The following is a 12,061-nucleotide window of genomic DNA, read 5'->3' as shown; positions in this document are numbered from 1 at the left end:
GTGCACAATATAATCTATTTTCTACAGTACAACACCTACATTGATATTCTTAAACCAAAGTTCTGATTATGTCAGTCTATTACTTAAGAACCTTCTGTGGCTCCCTTTGCCTCGAGGATCAATTATAAACTCCTCAGGGCCCTTAACAATATAAATCTATATTCTTGTCAAAATGACTTACCTGTTTTCCCTCTTTGTGTCTCTTTTGGAATACCAAGCTTACTTCAAGGCTTGGTTCAGGGGACCCCTTCTAGGCAAGGCCTTTTATGATTCTTTACCTTGTTGTTACTGGTCTCTTTTCCCCTCCACCCTCAATTTTGTATTTAATTCTCTGTTTAGATATGTAAATATAAGGACCGTTGAGGGTTAAGACTGTTTCATCTTTGTCTTTTCACCCCCAGTTTCCAGCTCAGGGGCCTCACACATAGTTGCTGTCTAAAATGTACTTGCTGAATAACCACAATGACTGTAAGAATTTTTCTTTTTTAATGAAAAATTTTCAGATAAAGAAGGGAAAAGATTACTTTTTTTTTTTCATAATAACTCCCATTTAGGGACCTAAGAAAGGTGCACTTTTCCATGAGGTAGCAGTAGCGACACAGAATTCTTCAAATGCTTGGAAATGACAAAAGTCAGACCCCTCTTCCCTCGCTAGAAATCATTAGGGACTTGGATGTGTCATAAGGGATGACATCTCTTCCAGGTTGTTCTAAATGTGACTAAAAATAGGAATAGAACATGGCATTTTCAAGTGACAACTAGTATGTGAGTTATGTACAGGTCACTTATCATTCCTAAATTACAATAGAAACCAAGGTGTAGCACTTGCTTGCCCTTTAAATGTGACTGTTCACTTCTAAACAGCACATCTCCAGTTTCGGTGCCTCTTGAGTAAAGACTAATTGTGGCAGAATGGGTAATATTTTTGTGATCCAAAAAGGTTCCTAGGAGGAACTAACTAGGTTGAAACCTCCAAACTCATTTTATCTGTGGCCTAAAATGGGATTTAAGTACCATAGTCCAAAGGTGAAAAGTTACTGCACTAGCTGCACTTCTGGTACACTTGTCCCAGTTCAGTGATGGTGATGATGTGCCTTTTTTTTTTTTTTTTTTATGTAATTGTCCGGGTCCACAAGAGATTTGCAAAATCATTACAATAAAATATTCCTGTGTCATTTTATCCTTGAAAGAGTATTATCATTTAATTCACTCTTATGTTTGTTGCAGAGAAAGCAGCAGCTGCCAATGTAGATGAAGTGCAGAAGTCAGATGTTTCATCTACAGGTCAAAGTGTTATTGACAAGGATGCACTTGGGCCAATGATGCTTGAGGTAAAATAAACAAATTTTGTTTCTGTTTTTTAATAACTTGAAGGTTATGTTGTTAAATTTAATCTCCAGATGAAAAGAACTGAAGTAAAATGTACACACTTAACTTTCTTTTGTTATTTAGTAAAAACTTTGTACTTTTGAGACCTTTGGATATACTGGCCTATTTCAAGTAATAGACAAATCTGTTTTTAAAAAAGTTTTTTGAGGGGAGGTGAAGTTCTTTGTGTTTTTGTGTTTTTTGTTTTTGTCTTTTTGCTTTTTGGTGAGGCAGTTGGAGTTAAATGACTTGCCATGGGTCACACAGCTAGTAAGTATTAAGTGTTTGGTTTGAGGCCGGATTTGAATGCAGGTCCTCCTGACTCCAAGGCTGGAGCTCTACCCACTGTGCCACCTAGCTGCCCCTAGTTCTTTGTTTTTAAAGTAAATTGAAGAGCAGTATGAAGTAGTTCCACAGTTCTCAAAATTTTTTGTTTCAGAATTCCTTAGTCATCCTACAAATTATTGAGGACTTCTCAGAACTTATGTTAATGTGGATTATAGTTATTGTTATTTACCATATTAGAAATTAAAACATCTTAAGGGTATTATGAAAATATTTCTGACCTCATGGACCCCCAAATCTCAGTACCCTGTTCATACTTCATAGTGAATAGAGGGCTGTCCTGGAAGTTAGAAAAACTCAGTTCAAATCTTGTCTCTAACATATACTAACTGTTTAGTAAGACTGTGATTTAAAAATGAGATATGATTGCTCCTCTGTGTTTGTGGAGGGATTTTCCACATTGGGAGCTTCCCCACATTCATGAGCTCATAGTTAATGGCTTCTTAGTCCAAAGTCACTGCCCCCAAATCCCATTACCCTCTAAAAAACAAAAACTAAAACCAGCAGGCATAGACACCACAACAATAAAAGCACTGAATTAATGTGTGTGGTTTGGTGAGGTTTTTTGGTTTTCTTTTTTGTTTATTTTTTTGGACTTGGACTGTATGTAGGCTGTAGATTATTTGGTTTTCATAGAAGCACCAAATTAACAATTGTTTTGGAATTCCTCGTTCAGTGTGATTTTACATTAACTGAAGTGGTAGAGGGCATTTTGATTAAAGTTTTCTCTGATTGTCTTGCAATTTATGTATATTATATAGTTTATTATATTCACATGTGTAGATATCCTTAGTGGGGAAAAAAAATATTAAAGCCAAGCATTATGTCCATATCTACTCCAAAAATTTTAACTTTTGAACATATCACAAGAAGAAGAATTATCAAAGCGGTATTTGATCTCAACTGCCTGATCTTTATTAACATTAGGGTTGTTTAGTTAAAATTCCTTTCTGTAAATCCTAAATCATCATCTTCCCTATCATTAACTAGTATAACATTAATTAGCCTTCTAGTCGATTTGGGTTACCTTTTCTTTTTTCTTTTTTTGGGGGGGGTGGGGGGCAGTGAGGCAATTGAGGTTTTAAGTGACTTGCTCTGAGTCACACATCTAGTAAGTGTTATGTTTGGGTTACCTTTTCCAGAATTAAAATGTGCTTGAAATGCAGGCCATCTATGGGGGGATGAAAAAATACGAGTGTGTCTGAAATAGAAGGCCGGAGTGAATCATTTTGGAAATAGCGATTTGGATAGATAAATTTTGCCAATGTTCAGGAAAACATACATGGTTAATTCATTTGATATGTAGATAAAATTTTCCACTGCACTCTTATTTTCCCAGTCTGTTTATATAATCATTTTCCTTTTTAGCAATTAAATAGATTAGATTATTGTATTGTTTGGAAACAAAATCGGAGAATTTGAGTATCATATCCAATCCCCTCATTTGACAGATCAAGAATTCACGATCATAGTTAAACAGTCACAACTTGGCCTTAAATCCATGAAGAAATAGTTTTTATGATAGGTCTATTCAATTTTTTCTTCTGACGCATATTTCTCAAAAGCAGTATCTTAAAGTGAATTATGGGAGGGAGGCAAAAATAAATCCTTGAACCTCCTTTCCCTTGCCTGCAAAAGCAGTACATGAGTAAAGTTATCCTAATCTTCTTTATTAATCTCTTCATTGCCATTTTTGTATCTGCCTAGCAGGTTATAATTACTGTATAGTTGGTGGACATAAAACAGTACTGCAAAGATGAGTTAACTAACTTTGGAGATGTTTCTATGTTGTAAAGTATTTTTTAAAATTATAATAGTGTCAGGTCTTGACTGTCATTGTTTAGAGCTTTCCCTACAGCTTTAATTTTTTTGAGACAGTAGTTTACTATTTAACACATTCTTTTTTTTTGTTAATAGTATTTTATTTTTTTCCAATTACATGTAAAGATAGTTTTAAATATTCATTTTTATAACACTTTGAGTTCCAAATTTTTCTCCCTCCCTCCGGCTCCCCCAGACTGCAAGCAGTCTGATATATTACCACATTCTTTAAACAAATAAAAGACATTTCTGTCCTAAGCATCGGTCTCACATTGCCAACTGCCTGTTGACATTTCAAACTTGTTGTTCTGGAGATCTCTTAAACTTTCTAGGTCCAGCACAGATTCATTATCTTTCCCACCAAACCCACCTATCTTCTGAATCTATATTTTTCTTTTGAGAGCACCACCAAGTTTCCCAGTTTTATATAAACATCATATAAATTTCTAGTTTCCCAGGTTCATAGCTTGATGTTCTCCTCAGTTCTCACTCACTTCACCCATATTTAAAGTCTGGTCAGGTGTTGCCATTTAAACATCCAGTACCTTGCATTGCATTGAGCTTCTTTCTCTCCTCTCTCCTGTCGTAGCAATCAGTTGATTTCAGGCCCTCATCACTTCTTACCTACACTACAGCAGCAACCTCCAGATTGGTCTCCCAACCTAATTCACATCCCTCCCCCACTCAGTCCATCCTTCACAGAGCTTCCAAAGTATTAAGTATAAATCTGACCATTTCACTCCCTTTCTTAATATACTCCAGTGATTCTCCCTATTGCCTCTAAAATCAATATAAAGTAGTCTCTTTTATCTTTTAAAGCCCCTCACAATATATTCCCAACCTATCTTTCCATCCTCATGATAGATTACTACTTTCCTCAGGCCCTAGATCTAGCCAAATTGGCCTTTTCTCTTTTCATCCCCCACAGTAACCCATTTTGTGTGCCTTTGCATACTGGCTATCCTGCCTGAGTAGGGTGAGAGCTCTTTACTCACTTCTAGCTCATAGAATTCATCTCTTCCTTCAAGGTGAAGGTCAAGCACCGCCTTCTACATGAAGACTTTCCTATTCCCCCAATTTCTAGTACCCTCCCTCATTACCATGTACAAGATTATCTTTCATTTTTTCTTTATTAGTTCATATATGCTTTTATATATGCATGTCTCTTCCAATAAAATATTAAGTCTTTTGGGAGAAGTGATCATTTTCATTTTTTGGTATCTTTATTACCAGCATCTTACCCATAGTAGGTGCTTAATAATGGTGGTTTCTTAATTAGTGGACTGACCATAAGGCTGTAAGCTAAGTCTTATTAGAGTTTAGTTCATTAATTACATAAATCACGTTTCAAGATTGTAATTTCTATTTTCATATAAAATCAAGCCAATTTTTAAAAATTTATTTTTCATTTTATTTACTTATTTTTTGCTATTTTACAACAGTCTTCTGAAAATTTCACCAAGTACCTATTATGGCAAGGGTTCCATGCAGAGTAAGTTTAAAGCTAATGCTTGACTCCAGTGAGTTATGGTTTAAATTTAAATCTTTTCCCCTGTTTACATGTCATAAATTGAACAGAGAAAAGGCTGGTTCTTGGTGAGCTATTCCCAGGCATAGATGCACAATCATGCTTGCATCATTAGCATTGTTGTTGCTAAGCAACAAAACTGAATGTCAGCTGTTTTTTTCTTAGGAGAGTTAGTGAGATTTTAAAAAACACATGCTGTTTCAGGAAATAAAATTGTTTCTTTTTTTAACCATGGTACAAAAACTCTAAGAAGTAACACATGTTTTCAAAAGTAAACTACAGAATTTTAATTGTGAAAACCCTTTGCCAAACATGTCAGTAGCAACAAGTATGAAAAAGGACACTTGTTGTATGACTACTAGCTGGTTTTCCTCTCTGTACCTTCCTTATCCTCCCTATCACACGTAAAGACATTCCATTCCCTTTGCCTACTCTGAAATGTAGCAAGCTGAATTGCCATTCCTATCTTCCATATGATATTTCCCTATGGATCCTCTCTAAGTAATAAGGAATATTATTACAAAGCTCCTCAGTTCCCAGACCTAGGGGAACATAATTATTAGGCACACTAGGAGTCATAGCATGTTTAGACAATGGTGCTCACAACTGTGTTAATAGTTCTTCATGTTGAATAGTTCGCTGCAACTCGAAGTACCAATACCCAGCAAAAAAGAAAAAAATCTCTTACAAATATGGTAATAAATTTTCCAACCACTTGTTACTATAATTCATCGTGAATATTTTTTGAACTATGGAGCATATGAAGATTGTAAAACAAACAAACAACATTTTATATGTTTGGAAATGAATGAATTATTTGTTGCTCTTGGAAATGCATGAGTCCCATTTCAAAAAAAACAAACACATACAAATATGAAACTGACATTCCTCATTTTGTGGAAGATTAGAAAAATTAATGTTAGTCATGTAGCCCAGAATAAGGAGAGCCTCAGTTAATTCCTTTCCTATTTTAGTCTAGTTTTTTTTTTAATGGTATCTGTATGCTTCAACTAGTAAAAATGTGTTAATTAGTTCCATATGACTTAATGAAAATTAGGGGTCCAGGGGGATAATTAAAGGAAATGTACCTCTTCTATGAAAGTATGAATTGAGTTTTTAATTTGAAGCGCAAATAGTTGTACATTTCTTAACAAGTACACATGAGTTTACAATGCATTTTTTAAATTAACGATTAGTCCTTTCTCTTGTAGGCCCTTGATGGCTTCTTCTTTGTAGTGAACCTGGAAGGTAATGTTGTATTTGTTTCTGAAAATGTTACACAATACCTAAGGTATAACCAAGAAGAGCTGATGAACACAAGTGTATACAGCATCCTGCATGTAGGGGACCACGCGGAATTTGTAAAAAACCTGCTACCAAAGTCTTTAGGTAAAGTCTATCTTTTTTTTTTTCCCTGTTTTCTTTATTGACTGGAGTTTAGAGTAATCATAGAAATGATTGCTCTTAAAGTATATGCTGTAGCTCTAAAAAAAATCTCCAGGCATGTTCCATATGTTGTAGTTTAGAAAAAATAGTAGTGTATTCATTTGGGGCAGCTAGGTAGTACAGTGGATAGAGCACTAGGCCTGGAGTCAGAAAGACCTCAGTTCAAATGCAGCCCTAGACACTAGCTGTGTGATGCTGCGTAAGTCATTTAACCCCTATTTGACTTAGTTCATCGTCTACAAAATGGACGCACACTGGAGAAGGAAATGGCCAACCACCCTAATAATATCTTTGCCAAGAAAACCCCATGGACTCTGTCACACAACTGAACAACAACTACTTCATTGAGAATTCATCAGAACATTTTAATGTACTCACAATAGTATTCATGTTGTTTCTTTATTTGTTTGGTGTTTTTTTGGGGGGGGGTGAGTTTATCATCAAATTGCTTATCCTTTGGGGCTAGTAGCTAATGGGACATTTTCTGCCCGCCCTTTGTCTACTTTAAAAGTCATCAAAAAGAGAGAGATTGGGGCTCAGAGTTAAATCTGAAATCCTACTCTTATATGAACCTTGCATATAACTGTATGTTTGTCTTATTTTAAAATAGGGTCTTAAGAGGCAATGCATATTTATTTACTATGAACCCTATAATCTTAAACTGCTTGATCTTAGCTCATGCAGTTCTTTTTGATCACCCCAAATATTACTTCACTTGCTTTACTCTACTCTTACCCATTTTGTGATTCATTTTACTATTCTTTCTACGTTGCTCTTCAGTAGATACAGGATTATAAAAGGCTATAGTTAAAAGTGAGTGCTATGTAGCATGGCTGCAAAATGACAGCATTACTGGTCCAACTTTTTTTTTCCTTTTCACCTAGACTGGTGATGCTTAGAATTTAATCACAGCTTCAAAAGTAGTACCTATTTTAGGACAGAATAAGGTCAAGACTCCTGAGTTATCTAATGCTGTTATTTTGAGTTTTTATTTATGCTATTTATATCATTTGGTCTTTTTAGTTGCTATAGCATGTACAAAGAAATTCCTTTTCAATTTCTCAGTTTGTTAGGATTTCCTTTGTATCATAGCCTTTTGTTCATTGTGACTGAAATAAATATTGTAATAAACATATGTATTTCAGTGAAGTTCTCTTTTAATAATTGGTTAGGGAATTAAGCTTGCTGGTTTCTAATAAATAATAGTTTCAGGTATCTACAATTATTTCTTGAATTTATCTCAGGACTTAAGCATATTAATTCACCTTTGTAATGTTTCTTTCAAGCTATTCTTCTTGCCTCTTTTTTTAAAATGAAAATAACACAGAAGAGGGTTGTATATAAAACTGTAAATTTCTGTGACTTAGCTTATTTTTAAAATTTAACGTAATAGTATCAACAATGCCCTTATTTTTACTATCATTATCACTACTTGCCCACTCCCCTCTAAAAAATAAAAGCTGTCCCAGTAAAAAATCTTGCTTTTTCCTGTAGCTTTTTAAATCTTTAGTGATGCACTAGGTTGACCAGAACTCTTCTCTCTCTCCTGTCTGATCCATCTTTATATTATACATACACAAGCTCTTCAATGCTTATGGTAACAAGAACTCAACAAATATCTACATAGGGAACACTAAAAATGGTTCCCTATACAAATTAAAAAATAATTTCCCCTAGCTTAACTTAGTATTTGTTCATGCTTTTCAAGGGCCTTGGTTCCTTTATTATTTTTCTTTAAAACAGTAGCAGTGGTTTTAACACTTGGGTCACCTCACATAGCTGCTTATTTAAGTGTTTTGTAGCAAATGATCAGAAAGTATTTTCTTTCCTAGTTTGATTATGGAATCTCATTGTCTTGCTGATCTTTCTATTTCTCAGAACAAAAAATAGGAGGAAATACTTAAGACTAGCTATAAGGAGGCCTGGGTACTAAAGTTTAGCTCAGCCATTAATTAGCTGTGTAATTTTGGACAAATCCTAGCATATCAGGTTGGGTTTTGAAATTATAATAGTGAGAACTGTAATATTTCTTCAATCTGTTGATCACATAAATTGTTATGTACCTACTCTATGGCCAGACTGTGCTGGGACAAAAGATTCTTCAAGAAGGTTACATTTGGCTGGGGCGGGGGGGGGGGGGGGGGGGGGGGGGGGGGTGGTGCTTATTGAAGGGTAGGGACAAGAACACCTAGAGAAATGTAGCACAGCAAATGTTCAGTCATTTTATAGAGATTATGTATATAGTTTTATATAAGTTCAGAGAATAGAGAGGTGATTATGATGTGGTGGTGAGCAAAAGAAAACATTTTAGATGGGAACAAGTAGAAGCAAAAGAATAAATATTCAGATGCATGTTGGTAGAGACAATGGGAGACTGGACTTTTAGTTGAGCCTCTGCACTAGGCAGTTGAGACATAAGGACTTCACTTTCCTCTGTTTCACAAACAACAATGGTTCCTATTGTACAAAGTCCGTATTTCATGAACAGGTGTTACCAGGCAGTAGAAGTTCTTGAGTGGAAGAATGGCAAAATGAATATGGTTTAAGGAAAATTTGTTTGGCCATTCTCTATAAGAGAGATTGGAGCAGTGAGGGAAAACCAAGAGCCAGAAATACATGTCGGGAAGCTGTTATAGGACTGACTCTAGGCAAGAAGTGATGGAAGCCTGTAATGACATGAAAGTTGGAATGGAGAATTAGAGAAGAACCCAAGAAAAATTGTGTGGCTTTCCACCACTTCCCCAAATAATTAAAAATGCTAATCTTTGTGAGAATAGAGGGAAGGAGGAAAAGTGTTAGTATAGACACTTTGAAAGGACTATCTTTATGAATTCACTTTAACATTTATTTTACTAATTAAATAACTGAATATTTGTGAATCTAATGTTAACAACTTTTAAGGCAGTGGTGTTTTGTTTGGCTTTGTTTTTTGGTGTTGCTAGTTAATGGGGGACCTTGGTCTAATGAAGCTCCTAGACGAAACAGCCATACCTTTAATTGTCGGATGCTAGTAAAACCTCTTACTGATTCTGAAGAAGAAAGTCATGATAGCCAAGAAGTGCATCAGAAATATGAAACTATGCAGTGCTTTGCTGTTTCTCAACCAAAGTCCATCAAGGAAGAAGGAGAAGGTAGGGCAAAATGTTATAGGAAGCCTATATTGTGTATGTGTGTTTTATGTACATTGTATTGTTTTTATATCCCAATAATCTAAAGATAATGTATATGCTAAGAAAAACTTAACAGAATTTTCTCATTTGCCTTTTTCTTATGTTTGAAAATTAAGGGACAGCTAAGTGGTGCAGTCACCTAACCCCAATTGCCTCGAAAAAACAAAACAAAACAAAAATCAAAAGATTTCTGTTGGCAAGAAATAGAAAAAATAGAAATTTGCCTTCATACAACATTTATGCTACCTTAAAAATTAAATTATGTAGACTGACAGATGATTTATTTTTATTTAATGTAATTGTAAATAATCACTCCTTTTTCCTTGTTTTAGTTATAGAAAGGCAACAAAACAACCCGTTTTTAATTGAGATTTTAAACATAAACATTTCGTTGTTGGGAAACTCCTAAAGTAATAATTCAACTGTTTCACATAGGTTTTCTCAATTTTTTTATGTTATAGACTCCTTTGGCAGTCTCGTGAAAACATGGACGCCTTCTCAGAATAATTTATGTAAATGAGTAAAATAAAATGTATAGCATTATAATAGACACCAAATTATATTTAAATATAGCCATCAGAATTTTAAGGAAAAAACAAGTTCACACACTCCAGGCTAAGAACTCCTGATCGAAGAAGATATGTTACAGCATTGTAAATGTTGTATAGACTAATTTCTGATCAGTTGTGTTCCGGTCACTTTACAGGGAGATCAAAAGAAATGTGTTATTTTCATTTCCCTACATACTGCATACATACTGCAGGGTAACTAGTATAAACAAATGTTACAGAGGATTAAGAAAGGATGCTGTAGGTACCCCTACAACTTTCATCATAATGGGTATTGTAAATCTATATTACATGGAAGTGTGTTCTTAGTGTATGGTAATTTATTTGTTTCTAAAATAGCCATATTTAGATCACTCAAAATTTTTCATGATTCATTAAAAAAAATCAGTATACAATTTAAGTAATTTTCTGTCTTCTTTGAGACAAATAACGTTGAGTATTTTGATTAACAAGTTAAAATAAGATAAAAGACTCCTTCTTAAAAAGAAATTATTTATCCATGTGGCTATCCCTATATGAAAGGATTCAACAGTAACACATTGCATTTTCCACCCTGGATTGTCCCTTTTACTGCTTCCCAGTCCTCTGAGATCCTACTGCTTCCTGCTTTAGGAAAGAAAAAAAAATTAGTAGATGAAAATGATAAGCTTTTTATCACTTTTTCCATCACTGATTTAGATAGTTGTGTTTTCATTAGTGTATCTATCTGTCTCACCAAAAAAATACTGATATGAGAAGCATATGTTTGTTTGATCCAAGATTTGCACTCCTGCTTGATTTGTGTGGCTAGAAGAGTTCCTATGAAGGAAAGGCCAGTTCTTCCCTCATCGGAAAGCTTTACTACTCGCCAAGATCTCCAGGGTATGTAATTTTCATACGTAGTTTTAGAACAACTGTTTTCTTTTAGGGATTTGCATTGATGACACGTAGTGTGTTTGTGTATAGGCAAGATCACTTCACTGGATACTAGCACCATGCGTGCAGCCATGAAACCAGGCTGGGAGGATTTGGTAAGAAGATGTATTCAGAAGTTCCACGCCCAGCATGAAGGAGAATCTGTATCATATGCCAAGAGGCATCATCATGAAGGTAAGCTTCTTTAAATCATAAGATTTTTGAACTTGACTCTGCTTTATGTACTATTTTAGTGAGATCACCAAGGAGAGAGAATTCCTTCACAAACAACGATTCCTACTGTGGAATTCAGGGCTACTTCTGATTGTTCTGCATAATTTCTGTTTGAGGGAGATCCTCAAAACAAAACCTGTAAGCAGGAAACAAGTTATCAGGTTATGGTTGATTACCAGTAGAGCAGAGTCTGGGAGAAGAATTAGAAGTGTATTTTACAGGAAAGTTGAAGAAGAGGAAATGGTAATTCATTGTTGGGTCAGAAGAAAGGAGTCAGAGCGAACATATTACAGAAATAAAGTCGGTTGTATCTGAGAATGCGCTATGAAAAAATCTAGGAATATAAAGTGAAATGTTTGTAAAATTGGGTGAATTGCCAAAAGGAGGTCAATAGCTGTGATCCCCAGATCTAAACTCAAAACCTGTTTTAGTGCAATTTCTTTACTAACAAAGAATATAGAAATGCTTTTAATCCCTTCCATTTATCTTTCTGAGATTTCCACAACATAATCAGTTTCATGTTACATATTTAACTTTTATGAGATCAAAGTATAGGAGAGGGTGGGGGGATGGGTATAAACATTTCTTTAGCATCAGCTATGTGCCAGGCACTGTGCTAAGCGCTTTACAAATAATATTTTATTTGATCCTCACAACAACACTATGGGGTAAGTGCTGTTATTATC

At 34.9% G+C, this 12,061-nt stretch overlaps 1 protein-coding gene across 4 annotated transcripts in view; it reads left to right on the top strand.

Annotated features, from left to right (window-relative positions):
- The first annotated feature begins 1,231 nt into the window (after positions 1-1,231).
- The window catches only part of LOC114053889 (nuclear receptor coactivator 2), a 75,529-nt gene continuing 64,699 nt past the window's right edge, over positions 1,232-12,061 (top strand). For all 4 annotated transcript variants that reach the window (XM_027876999.1, XM_027876998.1, XM_027877000.1 and 1 more), the window contains exons 1-5: positions 1,232-1,331; positions 6,274-6,451; positions 9,451-9,639; positions 11,007-11,108; positions 11,193-11,336. In XM_027876999.1, coding sequence (XP_027732800.1) covers positions 1,320-1,331; positions 6,274-6,451; positions 9,451-9,639; positions 11,007-11,108; positions 11,193-11,336 — 625 coding nt within the window. In that variant the 5' untranslated portion in view covers positions 1,232-1,319. The remainder of the gene's footprint in view (positions 1,332-6,273; positions 6,452-9,450; positions 9,640-11,006; positions 11,109-11,192; positions 11,337-12,061) is intronic.

Source organism: Vombatus ursinus, unplaced genomic scaffold (assembly GCF_900497805.2).
Source record: "Vombatus ursinus unplaced genomic scaffold, bare-nosed wombat genome assembly UNPS02014812.1, whole genome shotgun sequence".
In the NCBI taxonomy this organism is placed as follows: domain Eukaryota; kingdom Metazoa; phylum Chordata; class Mammalia; order Diprotodontia; family Vombatidae; genus Vombatus; species Vombatus ursinus.
Note: the sequence above shows the minus strand (reverse complement) of the source record. Positions and strands in the feature narration are given on the sequence as shown.